The 23972-nt window shown below is 46.6% G+C and overlaps 1 protein-coding gene across 3 annotated transcripts in view; it reads left to right on the forward strand.

The window, feature by feature from the left end:
- The window catches only part of RABEPK (Rab9 effector protein with kelch motifs), a 71186-nt gene extending 52358 nt beyond the window's left edge, over positions 1–18828 (forward strand). For all 3 annotated transcript variants that reach the window (XM_075324145.1, XM_075324144.1, XM_075324146.1), the window contains exons 5-8: positions 3252–3413; positions 4942–5091; positions 6535–6684; positions 18407–18828. In XM_075324145.1, coding sequence (XP_075180260.1) covers positions 3252–3413; positions 4942–5091; positions 6535–6684; positions 18407–18618 — 674 coding nt within the window. In that variant the 3' untranslated portion in view covers positions 18619–18828. The remainder of the gene's footprint in view (positions 1–3251; positions 3414–4941; positions 5092–6534; positions 6685–18406) is intronic.
- Positions 18829–23972: the final 5144 nt, after the last annotated feature.

Below are 23972 nucleotides of genomic sequence, written 5' to 3' on the forward strand. Positions count from 1 at the left end.
CTACTAATTAAATCACAAGACTAACCTTTTTTTTTTTTTTTTTTTTTTCCCTTTTCACAGAATCACAGACACACAATTCCCTAATGAAATTCAACAATTACAGTTATCACCACTATGTAATTGTGTTGAAACTATGCACTTATCTTAAATTCAGCACTTTACTTGAATTCAGCACCTCGCTCGCTCAGCCCCCTCGCTAGTACTGGCTGGTTTATATAGATGTACAATGAGTATCAGAAGCTGCTGGAAGCTTCTAGAAACAGGTGTGACTAATCCTACTAATTAAATCACAAGACTAACCTTTTTTTTTTTTTTTTTTCCCTTTTCACAGAATCACAGACACACAATTCCCTAATGAAATTCAACAATTACAGTTATCACCACTATGTAATTGTGTTGAAACTATGCACTTATCTTAAATTCAGCACTTTACTTGAATTCAGCACCTCGCTCGCTCAGCCCCCTCGCTAGTACTGGCTGGTTTATATAGATGTACAATGAGTATCAGAAGCTGCTGGAAGCTTCTAGAAACAGGTGTGACTAATCCTACTAATTAAATCACAAGACTAACCTTTTTTTTTTTTTTTTTTTTTTTTTTTTTCCCTTTTCACAGAATCACAGACACACAATTCCCTAATGAAATTCAACAATTACAGTTATCACCACTATGTAATTGTGTTGAAACTATGCACTTATCTTAAATTCAGCACTTTACTTGAATTCAGCACCTCGCTCGCTCAGCCCCCTCGCTAGTACTGGCTGGTTTATATAGATGTACAATGAGTATCAGAAGCTGCTGGAAGCTTCTAGAAACAGGTGTGACTAATCCTACTAATTAAATCACAAGACTAACCTTTTTTTTTTTTTTTTTCCCTTTTCACAGAATCACAGACACACAATTCCCTAATGAAATTCAACAATTACAGTTATCACCACTATGTAATTGTGTTGAAACTATGCACTTATCTTAAATTCAGCACTTTACTTGAATTCAGCACCTCGCTCGCTCAGCCCCCTCGCTAGTACTGGCTGGTTTATATAGATGTACAATGAGTATCAGAAGCTGCTGGAAGCTTCTAGAAACAGGTGTGACTAATCCTACTAATTAAATCACAAGACTAACCTTTTTTTTTTTTTTCCCTTTTCACAGAATCACAGACACACAATTCCCTAATGAAATTCAACAATTACAGTTATCACCACTATGTAATTGTGTTGAAACTATGCACTTATCTTAAATTCAGCACTTTACTTGAATTCAGCACCTCGCTCGCTCAGCCCCCTCGCTAGTACTGGCTGGTTTATATAGATGTACAATGAGTATCAGAAGCTGCTGGAAGCTTCTAGAAACAGGTGTGACTAATCCTACTAATTAAATCACAAGACTAACTTTTTTTTTTTTTTTTTTTTTTTTTCCCTTTTCACAGAATCACAGACACACAATTCCCTAATGAAATTCAACAATTACAGTTATCACCACTATGTAATTGTGTTGAAACTATGCACTTATCTTAAATTCAGCACTTTACTTGAATTCAGCACCTCGCTCGCTCAGCCCCCTCGCTAGTACTGGCTGGTTTATATAGATGTACAATGAGTATCAGAAGCTGCTGGAAGCTTCTAGAAACAGGTGTGACTAATCCTACTAATTAAATCACAAGACTAACCTTTTTTTTTTTTTTTTTTTTTTTTCCCCTTTTCACAGAATCACAGACACACAATTCCCTAATGAAATTCAACAATTACAGTTATCACCACTATGTAATTGTGTTGAAACTATGCACTTATCTTAAATTCAGCACTTTACTTGAATTCAGCACCTCGCTCGCTCAGCCCCCTCGCTAGTACTGGCTGGTTTATATAGATGTACAATGAGTATCAGAAGCTGCTGGAAGCTTCTAGAAACAGGTGTGACTAATCCTACTAATTAAATCACAAGACTAACTTTTTTTTTTTTTTTTTTTTCCCTTTTCACAGAATCACAGACACACAATTCCCTAATGAAATTCAACAATTACAGTTATCACCACTATGTAATTGTGTTGAAACTATGCACTTATCTTAAATTCAGCACTTTACTTGAATTCAGCACCTCGCTCGCTCAGCCCCCTCGCTAGTACTGGCTGGTTTATATAGATGTACAATGAGTATCAGAAGCTGCTGGAAGCTTCTAGAAACAGGTGTGACTAATCCTACTAATTAAATCACAAGACTAACCTTTTTTTTTTTTTTTTTTTTTTTTTTTTTTTCCCTTTTCACAGAATCACAGACACACAATTCCCTAATGAAATTCAACAATTACAGTTATCACCACTATGTAATTGTGTTGAAACTATGCACTTATCTTAAATTCAGCACTTTACTTGAATTCAGCACCTCGCTCGCTCAGCCCCCTCGCTAGTACTGGCTGGTTTATATAGATGTACAATGAGTATCAGAAGCTGCTGGAAGCTTCTAGAAACAGGTGTGACTAATCCTACTAATTAAATCACAAGACTAACTTTTTTTTTTTTTTTTTTTTTTTTTCCCTTTTCACAGAATCACAGACACACAATTCCCTAATGAAATTCAACAATTACAGTTATCACCACTATGTAATTGTGTTGAAACTATGCACTTATCTTAAATTCAGCACTTTACTTGAATTCAGCACCTCGCTCGCTCAGCCCCCTCGCTAGTACTGGCTGGTTTATATAGATGTACAATGAGTATCAGAAGCTGCTGGAAGCTTCTAGAAACAGGTGTGACTAATCCTACTAATTAAATCACAAGACTAACCTTTTTTTTTTTTTTTTTTTTTTTTCCCCTTTTCACAGAATCACAGACACACAATTCCCTAATGAAATTCAACAATTACAGTTATCACCACTATGTAATTGTGTTGAAACTATGCACTTATCTTAAATTCAGCACTTTACTTGAATTCAGCACCTCGCTCGCTCAGCCCCCTCGCTAGTACTGGCTGGTTTATATAGATGTACAATGAGTATCAGAAGCTGCTGGAAGCTTCTAGAAACAGGTGTGACTAATCCTACTAATTAAATCACAAGACTAACTTTTTTTTTTTTTTTTTTTTTTCCCTTTTCACAGAATCACAGACACACAATTCCCTAATGAAATTCAACAATTACAGTTATCACCACTATGTAATTGTGTTGAAACTATGCACTTATCTTAAATTCAGCACTTTACTTGAATTCAGCACCTCGCTCGCTTATGTGACCATGATTATTATTTTCTCTATTTTTCAGAAAGCTGCTCATGGAAAACCCCAAAACTAGAAGGGCCCGTCCCTTCCCCAAGGACATTTCATACATCCTCCTCGGCCATTGGGGATAAATTCTTCGTTTTTGGAGGAGGCGAGAAAGGTGCAAAACCTGTCGCAGATAGCAAACTCCACGTGTTTGATACAAGTGAGATATGATGTTACTTTTCTTTTTACATAAAGGGGATTAATCTACAATTCTGCAGAGAAAAAGATGACATCACAAAACCCAATATATAGTTATTTATCTAAACCTCTTGTATTATCAATTTTGCTCTAAATAGCAGCATATACAGGTCTGCGCTATGCTTAAGGGATTTGTCTCCAGCGATGGACACTCACACTACATCCCATAGGGTGATGTGACAGACAGTCATATGGTTTCTGGCAATAGAAGGTTACAGTATTTGGCTGCGCAAAATGCTCCCTAACTTTCTATTGTTCTTGCTATCAGTATTCATTGGTATAGGTAACTTTCCTCCTGGATTTTCATCTCTGTTCCTTTTGGATCCAGCAGGAGCTCGCCTTCCACCCAGCTGCTGATTATCAGTATTTTCATGGTGCTTAAATACTTCTGTCACTGGGTCCTTCTCCAATATCACACACTCAACAGAGCGAGAGATGAGTGAACAATCCAACGATCCTTTATTCCAAGCAAATCAGAAAGTCCATAAAATAATCCACCAAACAGAGGGTAAAATCATCCAGTAATGGGATAAATGTCCAGGGGATCAGTCACAATCTTCCAGCAGTCAATCGGGGTTTGTTACAGTCTCTCTGGGGTGTCAGCTTCTCCCTCAGAGGATCAATCTTGCTCCTTCTCTCTTGCCCTCTCAGCCAGAGAATGAATAATCTCCCAGGTAAGCAGAGAGTTTAGGTGGATCCCAGGTCCCCCTCCCCCAGACTTAGGGACAAAATACCCGGCAGGGGGTGATTAACCTGCAAACAGGACATTGTACAAATAAGGAACACACAGAATAGAAAGAGCACCACACCTAAAATACGAACCTACACAAAATTATACACAACCCTCCATATTCCACCATCACAACTCCCTTCTTCCCTGGACTGGTGCTGGTGATATTTTCGGTTCATCCTAGCCCTGGTTGCAAGCAGGTGGCTTGTAGTGATTTGTGGTGTTGTTGCTAAAGGTTTGCTGAACTTCTGCCTAAGTCATCTGTGGATAAGAAGTTCATGCATTTTCCCCTGTGTGTACACCATGTGTCTTCTATAGTGTTTAATGGGGTTGCTGAAGAGCTCATCCCACCCGTTCCCTATTAAGGGTCCAGCTTTAGGGATACTTAGGGTCAGGTATCTGGATCAGTGCATAGGTGTGGAACCCATCTAGGAAAGTGAGGTACACCAGGGACCAGCAGTAGGTTTGGTCAGGGGTCACCATCTCCCCCTTACCTAGACACAGGGGTCCCCTTCCCTTACATTTCGCCTCTCGCTTGGTACTTCCCCATACCTAGCTTGACAGGTGAAGATAGAAACCTAGGAGACAGTACGGACTATTGTAGGTCTGTGCTGCTATGAAGAACAAAATCAGTAATATAAGAGGTTTAGAAAAACAATTATAGTCATTTTCCTCCATAACTAGAGCTATTTCTTCATTCTGAACTTGATCCTAAGATGTATGAAGTTGATATACTTATTGTTGGATTCTCTTTTCACAGCTACCCTGACATGGACGCAGCCGGTGACATCTGGTGAACCTCCTAAGCCACGTCACGGACATATTATTACATCTGTGGGGACCAAGCTCTTCATCCATGGTGGGATGGCAGACAGCTCATTTTTTAACGACGTGTTTTGCATTGATACAGGTAAAATCAACGCATATGGCTAAAGTTAAAGGGAACCTGTTACTAGATTCATGCTACCTTGACCACGAGCAGCATGAATCAGAGCCTGGCTGCACGAATGCGGTTCAGAGAAAATATGGTTTGAAAAGCCATCTAGGGACCCTAGTGAGAGACAAGACTAATCCAGCGCTGCTCACATTCGGGATCTCCCCGCCACGCTCTACCGTGTTTCCCCGAAAATAAGACACGGTCTTATATTTTTTTTTGCCCTGAAAAATGCACTAGGGCTTATTTTTGGGATTGGGCTTATTCTTGGACAAACACGGTTTGGGGAAAGTTTACCCCCCCCCCCCCAAAAAAATGCAGATCCCCTTTCCCAGAAGACTCATACTTACCAGTCCCCGGGCGTCTGCGTGGCTCCCAGGTCCTCCTGTGATCTTCGGCGGTCGCTCCCAGCACGTGTGTTCCACCCGGTCCTCACCTGCTTCTGGCCGACACTCGCATACATCAGATCACACACACACGCTCATGCACACACATGCACTCACACACATCAGATCACACACACACACTCGCCACAACTGGTGATATCGATTGCTTTTGGCCGACAGAGGATCCTGGGACGCAGTGCAGTGGAGCGTGAGGACCTGCAGTGGAATGCATAGAGGACCTGTGGTGGGATGCGTTCCACCTCTGGGTCCTCCATGTGTTCCACCGCAAGTTCTTTTGCTCGCGTCCCATCTTTCCCTGCCAGCCAGAAGAAATCAGTATCGCTGGATGTGGTGAGTGTGTGTGTGCGATCTAATGTGTGTGTGTGTGCGTGCGTGTGCGTGTGATCTGATGCATGTGTGGGTGTGCGGTCTGATGTGTGTAGGTGTGCGTTCCACTGCAGGTCCACCCGTTTTACGTCTGGTGGGTATGATTGAGGGGTCTTCTCTCTTTTTTCTTCTCTCTTCTGGGGGTGTCTGCTTTCTATAATGAAGTGTCCTGTAGTATTCATTAACTTTTATAGCTCCATGGACATTCATTATTGAACCGCGACTAGGGCTTATTGTCTGGGTAGGGCTTATATTTAAGCCTTACACTGAAAATTCTGAAAACTCCTGCTAGGGCTTATTTTCGGGGCAGGTCTTATTTTTGGGGAAACATGGTAGTTGATTGACAGATCTTTCTCATGTGCGCACATAAGTAGAGACCTGTCAAACAAATGGAGTGGAGCAGGGAGATGTCAGCCAGAGCCGCATCGGACTAGTCCAGTCTCCCTACATAGCTGGCGCATTTCAAGCCAAATATCTCTAACCTGCAGGCAGTCGTGCAACCAGGCTCTGATTTGTACTAATCATGTCTTGGGTATCATGTAACGACAGGTTCCCTTTAATATACAGTATATTATTCGATAGGCAAGAATGATACATTTCACCTGTGTTTGTCACATCTGAGTATATAAAATATTTCATTCTTTAGATACTATGAAATGGGAGCAGCTGAAGACAAAAGGAGATCCACCGCCTGCTTGTGCGGCTCATTCTGCAGTTTCTTGGACCAAATATATTTATATTTTTGGTGGAATAACTGAAGCTGGACCTATAAGCACAATGTACAGGTTTGACACAGGTAGGAGAAATGAAAATTCCAAGTAAAGTAAAGCTGGCCATACACTTGGCTCACCCCACAGGCATCAATTAGTTTGTATACAGGTGTCCCAAATCACCGTCAAGGGTCAGGATCGTTGGAGTTATAGATGCGGAGTCATTTTGTTTCTGACAGCAACTTTTTCCCCTTCTCCCCAATGATAATACATGCACACTGAGCGTGCACATGAATGTAGTGGAGCCCATGAGAAAGATATTCACTGAACAAGTTTTTGTCCAACAACAATCAGAAATATATGGGCCTCCTTAAAGCGGTTGTTACGCTAGGTACGAGGAAGTACCAAGCAAACGGCGAAAGGAAAAGGAAACTGTCAGGCTACCACCAGGGGGAGCTGGAGCCTTGCAGGAAAAGACACTACACAGAGCTGAATCAGCATGGAGGTGGACACAAAGTGTGTGCTGGAGCACTGCCCTGCAGAGTCAGCCAGAATATAGAGGCCACGGGGTGTGCGGGGGATGGTCAGGCAGGCCGGGTCATACACAGTACGGTAAGAAAGAAGACTGGAGGAAGGAGCAAAAGCGGGGTCGAGGTCAGGCCGAGGTCAGTACCAGAGGAGGCAAACCAAGTGGGGAGGTAGGAGAAGGGGGAACGACTGGGGCTATTGTGGGAAGGAAGGAGGTCTGACAGAACATGGCCAGAGCACAGGGGAAGGACGGATCAGGAAACACTTACAGGGACCAGCAATCACAGGCAAAGTAGTGATAAGCTTACAGCCGGCGCTGGTTCACCAGACATGACAGAATTTAAAGCATCCAAGCTCCGGAAGTGAGGCCCGAGAGAAGGCTCCGCCCCCTAGCCATGTGGACGGGGTGGTGGAACCATGACAGAAACCCTATGCCTAGGGAAGGGAGAGATGGTGACCCCTGACCAATCCTACCGCTGGGCTCTGGATTCCCTCACCATCCTAGATAGGTTCCGCACCTATGCGCCAAACCAGATACCTGACCCTAGGCTGACTCTAATATGGGACCTAGGTAGGGAGCAAATTGGTTGAGCTTCTCGTCAACCCCACTAGACACAAAACAACACACAGGGATAAAAGAAAACGAGGGAAAACAGCAAACAACTTATCCCTAGACTACTCAGTAAGAAGTTCAGTAAAGATCAGTAACGTTCCTACTGATAAATGCAAGCTGCCTGCTTAAATCCAAGAACTGAATATCACCAGCACAAGTCCAGGGACAATGAGAGCATTTAAACCCAAGGGGAAATACAGATGATTAGCAGCTGAAGGGAAGAGGAGCTCTGCTAGGTCCTAAAGGGAAAAGGATGAAAACTCAGTAGAGGAGAAACCTAGTACACGAAATACTGATAGCAGTAATAATAGAAAGTCATGGAGAATTTTGCACAGCTAAACACTGTGACCTTCTATTGCCGGACACCACAGGACTGTCTGTCACCTGTGACAGCAGTTGTCTGGTGAAAATAAGTTATCACCTTTTCACAGGATAGGTATTAATCTGTTGATTGTGTGGGACCACACTGATCAGAAGAACAGGGCACTCTTATCCTATTGGACTAGAGCACAGTGCGCATGCTCGACCACCTCTCCATTCATTTTCTTCTGCTATGCAGCTTATGTCTGTGAGGCTGACAAGATAGAAATGAGATTCTGCTCTTGGTACTACCTTCTGATTTACATCTTGATCCCTGATCTAAAGGCTTCCCTGAGCTCCCAAAAATACACTGAAGGGATATGACACCATATGTCTTACCAGCAAAACCATTGATTTAACACAATGGGGGGCAGCAGATTCTGAGTTCCTCTAGTCCAATATATGGCATCCAGAATAATCTATGCTCCTCTATTTCTAATACAATATTGAAGCTTAGGAGGAAAGATGACGGTGCAGGAGTATGATTTGATGTATCACAACAGGCTTGCTACTTGGACTACAAAGATTTATTTGTGTTGGGTGCCCATGGTTTTGCACATTGCATAAAATAATTTCTATTTCTTTGTCGCTCCATTGGGAGACCCAGACAATTGGGTGTATAGCTTCTGCCTCCGGAGGCCACACAAAGTATTACACTTAAAAGTGTAAACCCCTCCCCTCTGCCTATACACCCCCCCGTGCATCACGGGCTCCTCAGTTTTATGCTTTGTGTTGAAGGAGGCACACATGCACGCAAGCTCCACAATTTAGTCAGCAGCAGCTGCTGACTATATCGGATGGAAGAAAAGAGGGCCCATAACAGGGCCCCCGGCATGCTCCCTTCTCACCCCACTCTGGTCGGCGGTGCTGTTAAGGTTGAGGTACCCATTGCGGGTACAAAGGCTGGAGTCACATGCTGTTTTCCTTCCCCATCCCTTAGGGGCTCTGGGTGAAGTGGGATCCTACCGGTCACCAGGCACTGGGACCGTGCTCCCTCCGCAGCCCCTGGGGGAATCTGCTGGACAGGAGACCGGGTATCGTCAGGGACAGGCCCTGCTCCTCTGAGGTACTCTGTGTCCCCTTGGGGACGGCGCATAGAGCGCCTGTCTAATGGACGCTGCAGCAGCTGCTGGTTGTGTTTGTGCGCCGGGACTACCGCGCTGACCGCGCTTGTTTGCCGGCCGCGCTTATAACTTTAGTCCCCGGCTTTTGCGGCCTAGTACCGCATATTCCCGCCCCTGGGCCTGCCAGTCAGGGGTAAGGGCGGGACGCTGCACTGGACGTCAGCGCTGAGGGCTGGAGCATACTTAGTATCCTCCTCCCCCCTCACTGAGCACCGTGGGGCACCAGATTCCCGCACTTTCTAAGGCACGCCCACGGCTCCCTCCTCCTCTCAGAACGCTGGCAGCCATTCCTATCAGCACTTCTGACGCTGGAGAACTTCAGAGACGAGCTCCAACAGCTCTGGGAGGCCCAGGCAGGGAATCTGGTGGTCACACAAACGCTGAGGGCGGTCGGTAAGCCGCACCTGTTACTAGGTGCTTGCCCCCCTGGGTGCCGAAGTGTATATTTATATGCTTATATTGTATACATTTACTCTGTACGGCCGCACTATTGCTTTGGCTATATACCCTCTCTGATTGCTCTAAGAGGAGACAACAGCATGTCGTCCGCAAAAAGCAAGGGTGCCAAGGCACAGGCTTACTTTGCAACCTGTACCTCATGTGCGGCTATGCTACCTGCAGGTTCCACCTACCCTCATTGTGTGCAATGCTCGGCCCCTGTGACACTCACTCAGCCGGAGCCTCTGCCACTGGTGGGACCCTCGGCCCAGGTGGAACCACCTGCTGCCACTGTCCAGGTGACAGGGACAGAGTTTGCAGTATTCACTGACAAACTTTCTGAGTCTATGGATAAATGGTCTGATAAGATACTAGAAGCTTTGCAGTCCAGACCTGTAACACAGGCCCCGGGCACTGTTGAACCTTTTCCCTCAGACCCCCCTCGGTCGGCGCAGCAAAGTGCTCCTGGGCGACTCATAGGTCCCACGGTGAGGACTCTGACACGGACCGCAGTCCCAGACCGGCTAAGCGGGCTCGCCGGGAGCTTCCCTCGACTTCATCACAGTGTTCAGGGTCTCAGCATGAGGACTCTCTGGAGGATGAAGCGGAGGTGGCAGATCAGGGCTCTGATTCTGACGCCGCTCTCAACCTTGATACACCTGAAGGGGACGCCATAGTAAACGACCTTATAGCGTCCATCAATCAGGTGTTGGATCTTTCTCCTCCAACTCCTCAGATTGAGGAGTCAGCTTCTCAGCAGGAGAAATTCCATTTTAGGTTTCCCAAACGTACACGGAGTGCGTTTCTTGATCACTCCGACTTCAGAGATACAGTCCAGAAACACCGAGCTTTTCCAGATAAACGCTTTACTAAGCGCATTAATGACACACGTTATCCCTTCCCCCCTGACGTAGTCAAGGGTTGGGCTCAGTGTCCCAAGGTGGATCCTCCAATCTCTAGACTGGCGGCTAGATCCATAGTTGCAGTGGCAGACGGTGCATCACTCAAGGATGCCACTGACAGGCAGATAGAGCTCCTGATGAAATCCATCTATGAAGCTATCGGCGCGTCCTTTGCTCCGGCATTCGCAGCCGTATGGGCACTCCAAGCTATCTCAGCTTGTCAGTCTGAGATTAATGCAGTCACACGTGCCTCTACTCCGCAGGTTGTGTCCTTAACCTCTCAGGCGTCGGCGTTTGCGTCCTACGCCATGAATGCTGTCCTGGACTCTGCGAGCCGTACGGCGGTAGCATCCGCCAATTCGGTGGCAGTCCGCAGGGCCATGTGGCTACGTGAATGGAAGGCAGACTCTGCTTCCAAAAAGTTCTTAACCGGTTTGCCATTTTCTGGCGACCGCCTGTTTGGCGAGCAATTGGATGAAATCATTAAACAATCCAAGGGAAAGGACTCGTCCTTACCCCAGTCCAAACCAAACAGACCTCAACAACAGAAGGTACAATCGAGGTTTCGGTCCTTTCGGCCCTCAGCCAGGTCTCAATTCTCCTCGTCCAACAGGCCACAGAAGGGTCAGAGGAATTCTGATTCATGGCGGTCTAAGTCACGTCCTAAAAAGACCGCCGGAGGAACCGCTCCCAAAGCGGCCTCCTCATGACTTTCGGCCTCCCCAAACCGCATCCTCGGTCGGTGGCAGGCTCTCCCGCTTTTGCGACGCCTGGTTGCCACATGTCCAAGACCGATGGGTGAGAGACATTCTGTCTCACGGTTACAGGATAGAGTTCCGCTCTCGTCCTCCGACTCGTTTCTTCAGAACATCTCCGCCCCCCGAGCGAGCCGATGCTCTTCTTCAGGCGGTGAGCACTCTGAAGGCAGAAGGAGTGGTGATCCCTTTTCCCCTTCAGCAATGGGGTCACGGTTTTTACTCCAACTTGTTTGTGGTGCCAAAAAAGGACGGATCTTTCCGTCCCGTTCTGGACCTCAAACTGCTCAACAAACACGTGAAAACCAGGCGGTTCCGGATGGAATCTCTCCGCTCCGTCATCGCCTCGATGTCCCAAGGAGACTTCCTCGCATCGATCGACATCAAGGATGCTTATCTCCATGTGCCGATCGCACCAGAACATCAACGCTTTTTGCGTTTCGCCATCGGGGACGAACACCTTCAGTTCGTGGCGCTGCCTTTCGGCCTGGCGACAGCCCCACGGGTCTTCACCAAGGTCATGGCAACAGTGGTTGCAGTCCTACACTCTCAGGGACACTCGGTGATCCCTTGCTTAGACGATCTCCTTGTCAAGGCCCCCTCTCGGGTGGCATGCCAACACAGCCTGAATATTGCTCTGGAGACTCTCCAGAGATTCGGGTGGATCATCAATTTCCCAAAGTCAAAATTGACACCGACCCAATCACTGACATATCTCGGGATGGAGTTTCATACTCTCTCAGCGATAGTGAAACTTCCGCTGGACAAACAGCGTTCACTACGGACAGGGGTGCAATCTCTCCTTCGAGCCCAGTCGCACCCCTTGAGGTGCCTCATGCACTTCCTAGGGAAGATGGTGGCAGCAATGGAGGCAGTTCCATTTGCGCAGTTTCATCTGCGCCCACTTCAATGGGACATTCTCCGCAAATGGGACAGGAAGTCGACGTCCCTCGACAGGAACGTCTCCCTTTCTCGGGCAGCCAAGGCCTCCCTTCAGTGGTGGCTTCTTCCCACTTCTTTGTCGAAGGGGAAATCATTCCTACCCCCATCCTGGGCTGTGGTCACGACGGACGCGAGTCTGTCAGGGTGGGGAGCGGTCTTCCTCCACCACAGGGCTCAGGGTACCTGGACTCAGCCAGAGTCCTCCCTTCAGATCAATGTTCTGGAGATAAGGGCAGTGTATCTAGCCCTAAAGGCGTTCCAGCCGTGGCTGGAAGGCAGGCAGATCCGAATTCAGTCGGACAACGCCACGGCGGTGGCATACATCAACCACCAAGGCGGCACACGCAGTCGGCAAGCCTTCCAGGAAGTTCGGCGGATTCTGCTGTGGGTGGAAGCCACAGCCTCCACCATCTCCGCAGTTCACATCCCGGGCGTAGAAAACTGGGAAGCAGACTTTCTCAGTCGCCAGGGCATGGACGCAGGGGAATGGTCTCTTCACCCGGACGTGTTTCAAGAGATCTGTTGCCGCTGGGGGAAGCCGGACGTCGACCTAATGGCGTCCCGGCACAACAACAAGGTCCCGGCATTCATGGCACGGTCTCAAGATCACAGAGCTCTGGCGGCAGACGCATTAGTTCAGGATTGGTCGCAGTTTCGGCTGCCTTATGTATTTCCTCAAACTTAGAGAATAGTATAATGCCTCAAGCATATGGACAAATATTGGAATATACAATGAAAAATGCTACTTGCTAATTTGAACATGTGAATAATGAATTGCATACCTGCCATGAATATTAGGAAAAAGGAGATATTTAGCAATCGCATTGATCAATGTAACTGAGCCCCAAGGCCTCGTCAAGGCATATCTCTATATTGGGGTCCCTAGCTCTGTGACCCTAACTGTGTGTCATCTCATTGCAATTAAAAACTGCTATGGGTGGAGAGGGGTAACTAAGGACTTTCTTATATAGGAGATGGAAAAAACATGGCCGAAAGGGGCGGAGCTGTGTTCACATTCAGAAAAAAACTACATATAACTGAATAGGATAACTGAAGTGAGCACTAATATATATATTATTAGTGCAAGCCAAAAATTACATACTATATACGGATAAGGCTGCACAGCAAACTTAGATAATAGTATAATGCCTCAAGCATATGGACAAATATTGGAATATACAATGAAAAATGCTACTTGCTAATTTGAACATGTGAATAATGAATTGCATACCTGCCATGAATATTAGGAAAAAGGAGATATTTAGCAATCGCATTGATCAATGTAACTGAGCCCCAAGGCCTCGTCAAGGCATATCTCTATATTGGGGTCCCTAGCTCTGTGACCCTAACTGTGTGTCATCTCATTGCAATTAAAAACTGCTATGGGTGGAGAGGGGTAACTAAGGACTTTCTTATATAGGAGATGGAAAAAACATGGCCGAAAGGGGCGGAGCTGTGTTCACATTCAGAAAAAAACCTACATATAACTGAATAGGATAACTGAAGTGAGCACTAATATATATATTATGAGTGCAAGCCAAAAATTACATACTGAATAGAATTGCAATGAGATGACACACAGTTAGGGTCACAGAGCTAGGGACCCCAATATAGAGATATGCCTTGACGAGGCCTTGGGGCTCAGTTACATTGATCAATGCGATTGCTAAATATCTCCTTTTTCCTAATATTCATGGCAGGTATGCAATTCATTATTCACATGTTCAAATTAGCAAGTAGCATTTTTCATTGTATATTCCAATATTTGTCCATATGCTTGAGGCATTATACTATTATCTAAGTTTGATGTGCAGCCTTATCCGTATATAGTATGTAATTTTTGGCTTGCACTCATAATATATATATTAGTGCTCACTTCAGTTATCCTATTCAGTTATATGTAGTTTTTTTTTGAATGTGAACACAGCTCCGCCCCTTTCGGCCATGTTTTTTCCATCTCCTATATAAGAAAGTCCTTAGTTACCCCTCTCCACCCATAGCAGTTTTTAATTGCAATGAGATGACACACAGTTAGGGTCACAGAGCTAGGGACCCCAATATAGAGATATGCCTTGACGAGGCCTTGGGGCTCAGTTACATTGATCAATGCGATTGCTAAATATCTCCTTTTTCCTAATATTCATGGCAGGTATGCAATTCATTATTCACATGTTCAAATTAGCAAGTAGCATTTTTCATTGTATATTCCAATATTTGTCCATATGCTTGAGGCATTATACTATTATCTAAGTTTGATGTGCAGCCTTATCCGTATATAGTATGTAATTTTTGGCTTGCACTCATAATATATATATTAGTGCTCACTTCAGTTATCCTATTCAGTTATATGTAGTTTTTTTCTGAATGTGAACACAGCTCCGCCCCTTTCGGCCATGTTTTTTCCATCTCCTATATAAGAAAGTCCTTAGTTACCCCTCTCCACCCATAGCAGTTTTTAATTGCAATGAGATGACACACAGTTAGGGTCACAGAGCTAGGGACCCCAATATAGAGATATGCCTTGACGAGGCCTTGGGGCTCAGTTACATTGATCAATGCGATTGCTAAATATCTCCTTTTTCCTAATATTCATGGCAGGTATGCAATTCATTATTCACATGTTCAAATTAGCAAGTAGCATTTTTCATTGTATATTCCAATATTTGCCCATATGCTTGAGGCATTATACTATTATCTAAGTTTGATGTGCAGCCTTATCCGTATATAGTATGTAATTTTTGGCTTGCACTCATAATATATATATTAGTGCTCACTTCAGTTATCCTATTCAGTTTTATGTATTTCCTCCTCTGGCACTACTGCCCAGAGTATTACGCAAGATCAGGTCCGACTGCCACCGCGCCATCCTCATCGCCCCAGACTGGCCGAGGAGGTCGTGGTACCCGGATCTGTGGCATCTCACGGTGGGTCAACCGTGGGCACTACCAGACCGTCCAGACTTACTGTCTCAAGGGCCATTTTTCCATCTGAATTCTGCGGCCCTCAACCTGACTGTGTGGCCATTGAGTCCTGGATCCTAGCGTCTTCAGGGTTATCTCAAGAGGTCATTGCCACTATGAGACAGGCCAGGAAACCAACGTCCGCCAAGATCTACCACAGGACGTGGAGGATCTTCTTATCCTGGTGCTCTGATCAGGGTTTTACTCCCTGGCCATTTGCCTTGCCCACTTTTCTGTCCTTCCTTCAATCCGGAATGGAAAAGGGTTTGTCTCTCGGCTCTATTAAGGGACAAGTCTTGGCGCTCTCTGTGTTTTTTCAAAAGCGTCTAGCCAGGCTTCCGCAGGTCCGCACGTTCCTGCAGGGAGTTTGCCACATAGTCCCTCCTTACAAGCGTCCGCTAGAACCCTGGGATCTGAACAGGGTGCTAACGGCTCTTCAGAAACCACCTTTCGAGCCAATGAGAGATATTTCTCTTTCACGCCTTTCGCAGAAGGTGGTCTTCCTAGTGGCAGTCACATCACTTCGGAGAGTGTCTGAGCTAGCTGCACTGTCATGCAAAGCCCCCTTCCTGGTGTTTCACCAGGACAAGGTGGTTCTGCGTCCGGTTCCGGAATTTCTCCCTAAGGTGGTATCCCCTTTTCATCTCAATCAGGATATCTCCTTACCTTCTTTTTGCCCTCATCCAGTTCACCAATGTGAAAAGGATTTGCACTTGTTAGATCTTGTGAGAGCACTTAGACTCTACATTTCTCGTACGGCGCCACTGCGTCGCTCGGATGCGCTCTTTGTCCTTGTCGCTGGCCAGCGTAAAGGGTCGCAGGCTTCCAAGTCAACCTTGGCTCGGTGGATCAAGGAACCAATTCTTGAAGCCTACCGTTCTTCTGGGCTTCCGGTTCCTTCAGGGCTGAAAGCCCATTCTACCAGAGCCGTGGGTGCGTCCTGGGCATTGCGGCACCAGGCTACGGCTCAGCAGGTGTGTCAGGCGGCTACCTGGTCGAGTCTGCACACTTTCACGAAACACTATCAGGTGCATACCTACGCTTCGGCAGATGCCAGCCTAGGTAGGCGAGTCCTTCAGGCGGCGGTTGCCCACCTGTAGGAAGGGGCCGTTTTACGGGTCTATTACCGAGGTATTCTTTTACCCACCCAGGGACTGCTTTTGGACGTCCCAATTGTCTGGGTCTCCCAATGGAGCGACAAAGAAGAAGGGAATTTTGTTTACTTACCGTAAATTCCTTTTCTTCTAGCTCCTATTGGGAGACCCAGCACCCGCCCCTGTTCCCTTCGGGCTGTTGTTCTTTTGTGTACACATGTTGTTCATGTTGAATTGTTCTGGGTTCATGGTTTTCAGTTCTCCGAACATCCTTCGGATTGAATTTACCTTAGACCAATTTATAAGTTTCCTCCTTCCTGCTTTTGCACCAAAACTGAGGAGCCCGTGATGCACGGGGGGGTGTATAGGCAGAGGGGAGGGGTTTACACTTTTAAGTGTAATACTTTGTGTGGCCTCCGGAGGCAGAAGCTATACCCCCAATTGTCTGGGTCTCCCAATAGGAGCTAGAAGAAAAGGAATTTACGGTAAGTAAACAAAATTCCCTTCTTTAGTACAAAAATAGAATAATTACAGTATTCCACCAATTACACCAGTATCATACTCATAATGCATACACAACACAAGTGCCAAGTTCAAAGCACATATACAGCACCAGAATCAAGATCAGATCCCATATACAGCACCAGTACTAAGCACATAACATCAACACCAGAACCAAGATCAGATCACCGATACAACAACACCAGTACCAAGCACAGAACACATAGCACCAGAACAAAGATCAGAGCTCATATATGAAGCACCAGTACTAAGCCGATAACACATATAAAGCACCAGAATTGTCACAGCCGTCTCTCTGCTACTAGAGACTTGTGACAAGATCTGGGCCAGAGTCTCTCTTTGCCATCTGAGACTCCTCACATTAAATGTATTCCCTTTTCTTTGCCGCTGAAAGGGTTAATGTCAGTTTTGCTTTCCAGCAGCGTGTGACTGCTGGCCTCAGGTAACTCCGGTTAATGGCCACTCCCTTCCCCTGTTTATGGTCACATCTCCATGTATAGGGGGCCAGTTATTTTGAATCCATTCTGAAGCTAGGCCTCAAGGTGGAAGGAGCTGCTGAGGCTTGTTCCAGTGAAGCGCGGTGTAGGCTGGTGTCCTAGTGTCGGACTGCAGCCTAGAAGCTGGGCTCATCCTTTTTTGTTTCCCCTCTCTGTCGTACCTTCCTTTCTTATTGTATTAGTGCAGCGGTGGGACTAGCGATCCTCACCTTCCTACCTTCCTGTCACTAGCCAGGGTTATTACAGGGTTTCTCAGTGCTTTAGATATCCTGCTCGGCGACAGGTGCAGAACCTGTATAGAGACTGGCTAGGAGTGCAGGGTGCAGCTGCAAGTGCATGCAAGAGGTGTCCCTCTCCCTAGCTATATATATATATATATATATATATATATATATATATGTATATATATATAGTTGAGCCTCCTGTTGCTGGCAACTTTCCAACAGCAGCGGCTTTCAAACCCTACTGTTCTCCTATTTTTACCTCTTTATGATATCTACCGTACGGCACATGTACAGCTCATGTCTTAAGCGGGTATATGGCGCGGGCTCACGAGGTGAACCCCATACTCTGCAGGTGATGGCCTTGTGTTACAGTTAATCGTGTCATTCAAAAGTACATCTTGTTCCACAAAACAACAAACCTTCATGTCTATGTGGCAGAAAACCCAGAAAAAAATATGGCTCTGGGAAGAGTGGGAGGACAAAACCGAAATGCAAAAAAGAATATTGGCCGAGATGCAAAGTGGTTAATAAAATGTGGAGGCTGAGAAGGAGAAAATCGGGTGCCTGGGTATAAATTTTTACAGGTTTGATATTACTTAAACAGCACCAGAATCATGGTACTTACACAGATACAGCACCAGAGCTACGCTCAGTACATTTACAGTACCAACTCTGCGGCATACAACTGTCGCTTTTAGACAGCGCCACTTAATTTGTGCGGTGGATCTTTTTCTTACAGATTTACCGTAGTAAAGGGTGCTGACCTCTGGTAGATATGGCATGGTATGATATGGTAAGAGACATTTGATGTAAAGATTTAAACAGTAAATTTCTTTTTCTTTTCAACAGAGGAACATTTTTGGTCACAGATGAAGTTCAACTCCCCTAGTCCCCCGGCACGGCTGGATCATTCCATGTGTCTTGTTCCTTGGAAAATAAGGATAGACACTTCTGCTGAGGACGGTGTGTCGGAGACGTCCGTGCCAATCTGCCTTATTTTCGGTGGCATGGACACTGCTGGAGAGCTGTACAATGACTGCTATGTCACCGCACTTCTATAAGTGTAAGCTGGTTGTCGCTGATTTTTCTACAAGTCTGCAAATAAAGCTCTGGCATAGAAAAGCTGCTCATCAGCCAAATACATATGTACTCACGACCTCAAATCTTGGCCCCAGGGAGTACCTAGAATTAATTATTCACTAATGGAAAAATCAAGGAACCGCTAAAGTTTCCCCATCCACTTATACTCACTATGAACATTTTATACATTATCCATTCTATAGTTGTGTGGTTACTTCTTCCAATTTGCACTGATCCTGGTCCATCGTAGGTCTTTAAATTTGTGACTCTGCAGCTATGAATCTACTACTCTACTCATGCATTACTGAATGCTTGGAGTTGTATTCTAGCAGAGTGTAGACCACCGTTCTGGTGTATTATGGTTAAAAGAAATCTGTTAGTGATTTAATCTGAGAGAAGCATAATGTTGGGGCAGAGAGACTGATTCCAGGGATGTGTCACTTGCTCAGTAGCTTGCAGTAGTTGTAATGTAATCAGTGTTTTATCAGCAGGAGATTATCACTGCTGGACTAGGTGTCACGTCACAGGTAGTCCAGCTAAATTGTGTAACACCGCCCCCACCATTGGTTATCTGCTTTCTGTCTGTGCACAGTGTACTGGGGCGGGGTTACACAGAGCTCAGGATTCATAGCACTGCTAAATCTGCAGCTGCAGCAGAGAAAACAATGATTTTTTGAAAAGAGGGGGAGAGAAATAGGGAAGTGATAAGACCAAAATAAATGTAGGTGATGTCCTCACACCTGTTGGAGTTGCACTGTGGGTACAAAACCATTAAATATTTGTCACAAATATACATCTCCACGTCAATTTGTCACTACTGCTATGATCGCGGGGTGAGCACAGTATTAGTGGGTCCACCGGACCGAAGGTACCATTCATTTTTCAGGAGGAGCGAACTGGACCGGCTGTCAAGTCTTCACTACAGGTACAAACTAAAGAATGTATGTCTGGAACACCAATGGTGTGAACAAGGTGCAAGACTCAAAAATATAACTATACAATAGGATAAAGAGTTGCACACTAGTCCCAATGTCCAGTACAGACCAAAAGTTTGGACACACTTTCTCATTCAAAGAGTTTTCTTTATTTTCATGACTCTAAAAATTGTAGATTCACATTGAAGGCATCAAACCTATGAATTAACACATATGGAATGAAATACTTAAAAAGTGTGAAACAACTGAAAATATGTCTTATATTCTAGGTTCTTCAAAGTAGCCACCTTTTGCTTTAATTATTGCTTTGCACACTCTTGGCATTCTCTTGATGAGCTTCACGAGGTAGTCACCGGAAATGGTTTTCCAACAGTCTTGAAGGAGTTCCCAGAGATGCTTAGCACTTGTTGGCCCTTTTGCCTTCACTCTGCGGTCCAGCTCACCCCAAACCATCTCGATTGGGTTCAGGTCTGGTGACTGTGGATGCCAGGTCATCTGGCGTAGCACCCCATCACTCTCCTTCTTAGTCAAATAGCCCTTACACAGCCTGGAGGTGTGTTTGGGGTCGTTGTCCTGTTGAAAAATAAATGATGGTCCATCTAAACGCAAACCGGATGGAATAGCACGCCGCTGCAAGATGCTGTGGTAGCCATGCTGGTTCTGTATGCCTTCAATTTTGAATAAATCCCCAACAGTGTCACCAGCAAAGCCCCCCCCCCACACCATCACACCTCCTCCTCCATGCTTCACGGTGGGAACCAGCCATGTAGAGTCCATCGGTTCACCTTTTCAACAAAGACACGGTGGTTGGATCCAAAGATCTCAAATTTGGACTCATCAGACCAAAGCACAGATTTCCACTGGTCTAATGTCCATTCCTTGTGTTCTTTAGCCCAAACAAGTCTCTTCTGCTTGTTGCCTGTCCTTAGCAGTGGTTTCCTAGCAGCTATTTTACCATGAAGGCTGCTGCACAAAGTCTCCTCTTAACAGTTGTTCTAGAGATGGGAAGGTGTGTCCAAACTTTTGGTCTCTATTGTATATGGGAATGATGAAAAGCAAAACTGCTATGGGAATACTAGACTGAAAAATACAATGAACTATCTGAAAAAGTGAAAAAACATGAAAAATGGAATATGCATAACTGCTATGAATAATAGGAATATAAGAGATGTTTAGCCATGGTTTTTCACTTTTTCAGATAGTTCATTGTATTTTTCAGTCTAGTATTCCCATAGCAGTTTTGCTTTTCATCATTCCCATACACATTGCAACTCTTTATCCTATAGTATAGTTTATGTTTTTGAGTCTTGCACAATGTTCACACCATTGGTGTTCCAGACGTACATTCTTTAGTTACCGTAGTATGCAGTTTTTGTCTGAGAACCCTGCCCCACCCACAGCCATTTATTTCACTTCACATATATAGCTTGGTCCTTTGCTTCCCATACAGAGCAAGTTTGTTAACTGCAGGTGAGGTTACATATAGGCTAGGGACCCCAAAAATAGAGATTACCTTGGCGTTGGTTTTGGGGCTCTTTTGCATTGATCAATACAATGGCTAAACATCTCTTATATTCTGTTATTCATAGCAGTTATGCATATTGTATTTTTCATGTTTCTTTGTCGCTCCATTGGGAGACCCAGACAATTGGGTGTATAGCTTCTGCCTCCGGAGGCCACACAAGTATTACACTCAAAAGTGTAACCCCTCCCCTCTGCCTATACACCCTCCCGTGCCTCACGGTCTCCTCAGTTTTATGCTTTGTGTGGAAGGAGGCACACATCCACTCACACATCTCCATTTTAGTCAGCAGCAGCTGCTGATTGTATCGGTTGGAAGAAAAGAGGGCCCCCACGGGGCCCCCGGCATGCTCCCTTCTCACCCCACTAAGTCGGCGGTGCTGTTAAGGTTGAGGTACCCATTGCGGGTACGACGGCCGGAGCCTCATGCCGTGTTTCCTTCTCCATCCCTTAGGGCTCTGGTAGAAGTGGGATCCGAAGCGGTCATCCAGGTTCTGGAACCGTGCTCCCTCCGCAGCCCCTGAGGGAATCTGCTGGACAGGAGCTTATCTATCCTCAGGGACAGGGCCCTGCATCCACGAGGTACTCTGTGTCCCCATGGGGAATGTGTATGGAGCGCCTGGTTCCCGGACGCCGCAACTGGCTGCTGAATTGTGAAGACCGGGGACTACCGCGCCGACCGCGCCTGCTTGTCGGCCGCGGTATTAAATTTAGTCCCCGGCTTCATCGCGGCCTAGTGGCAAAAACTCCCGCCCCCGAGCCTGTCTATCAGAGATAGGGGCGGGACAGCCGACCTGACGTCGGATGTGTGGGCCGGGGCATCCTGTATGCTCCCTCCCCCCTCACTGATCACTGTGGGGACCCCAGATTCCCGCAATTTTCCTAACGCCGCCCACGGCCTCACTCCTCCCCTGAGAGCTCCGGCAGCCATTTTTCGGACATTCTGCCGGTGGAGAATCACAGAGAACAGCTCTGCAGCTCTGGGAGACCAAGGCAGGGAATCTGGAGCACACACACCCCGCTTTTTAGCGGTCGGTAAGCCGCACCGGTCACTCGGTGTTGGTCCCCCTGGGTGCCGGTATAGATACGTATATATATATACTTATTTCTGTTCGGTCGGGCTGTATACCCTTTTTTCTATATACCCTCAGTGATCACGCTCCTAGGACACTACAGCATGTCGTCCACACGGAGCAAGGGCTCTAAAGCACAGGGTTTTTTTGCGACATGTACCTCTTGTAGGGCTATGTTACCTGCGGGTTCCACCAACCCTCATTGTGAGCAATGCTCGGCCCCTGTTACGCTTGCTCAGCCGGAGCCTCGGTCACTAGTGAGCCCCTCGGCTCAGGCAGACCCTCCTGCTTCCACTGTCCAGGTGGCAGCGACAGAGTTTGCAGTTTTTGCTGAAAAGCTCTCAGAGTCACTCTCACAATCCATGGCTCAGTCTATGGACAAATGGTCTGCCAAGTTGCTGGAAGCCCTGCAGTCCAGACCGGTCCTTACACAGGCCCCGGACCCTGTTAGTTCGGCGCCTCCAGGTCCCTCTCGGTCCACCCCGGCCGGGGTGGGCCCTAGGTCTCACGTGGAGGACTCCTCCACGGACCACAGTCCCAGACCAGCTAAGCGGGCTCGCTTGGAATCTTCCCCGACTTCCTCACACTGCTCGGGTTCCCAGCTGGAGGACTCTCTGGAGGACGAGGCGGAGGTTGCAGCTCGGGGCTCGGACCCTGATGTTGCTCTCAATCTTGATACACCTGAAGGGAAGCCTTAAGGTCCAGTCACACTAAGCAACTTACCAGCAATCCCAACAACGTCATGGCATCCGTTGTGGCGGTCCTGCATTCTCAGGGCCACTCGGTGATTCCCTACTTAGACGATCTCCTAGTCAGGGCCCCGTCTCGGGTGGCGTGTCAACAAAGTCTATCCGTCGCTCTGGCGACTCTCCAGCGGTTCGGGTGAATCATCAACTTCCCGAAATCCAAGTTGACACCGACCCAATCACTGACTTACCTCGGGATGGAGTTTCATACCCAGTCAGCGGTAGTCAAGCTACCACTGGACAAACAGCTTTCTCTGCAAGCAGGGGTGCAATCTCTTCTTCAGAGTCAGTCACACCCATTGAGGCGCCTCATGCACTTCCTAGGGAAGATGGTGGCAGCGATGGAGGCAGTGCCCTTCGCGCAATTTCATCTACGCCCACTCCAATGGGACATTCTCCACAAGTGGGACAAGAGATCGACTTCCCTCGACAAGAATGTCTCTCTTTCCCTGGCAACCAAGACGTCTCTTCAGTGGTGGCTTCTTCCCACTTCCCTATCGCAGGGAAAATCCTTCCTGCCCCCAACCTGGGCTGTGGTCACCACGGACGCGAGCCTGTCAGGGTTGGGAGCAGTGTTTCTCCACCACAGGGCTCAGGGGACCTGGACTCCGAAGGAGTCTTCCCTTCAGATCAATGTTCTGGAGATAAGGGCAGTGTATCTAGCCCTATTGGCGTTCCATCAGTGGCTGGAGGGCAGGCAGATCCGTATCCAGTCGGACAACGCCACTGCAGTCGCCTACATCAATCACCAGGGCGGCACTCACGGCGAATTCTGCAGTGGGTGGAAGCCACAGCATCCACCATCTCCGCAGTTCACATACCGGGAGTAGAAAACTGGGAAGCAGATTTTCTCAGTCGTCAGGGCATGGACGCGGGGGAATGGTCTCTGTACCCAGAAGTGTTTCGAGAGATCTGTCGCCGCTGGGGAACGCCGGACGTCGATCTCATGCCGTCACGGCACAACAACAAGGTCCCAGCATTCATGGCACGATCTCAGGATCACAGAGCTCTGGCGGCGGATGCATTAGTACAGGATTGGTCGCAGTTTCAACTGCCTTAT

Source organism: Anomaloglossus baeobatrachus, chromosome 9 (assembly GCF_048569485.1).
Source record: "Anomaloglossus baeobatrachus isolate aAnoBae1 chromosome 9, aAnoBae1.hap1, whole genome shotgun sequence".
NCBI lineage: Eukaryota > Metazoa > Chordata > Amphibia > Anura > Aromobatidae > Anomaloglossus > Anomaloglossus baeobatrachus.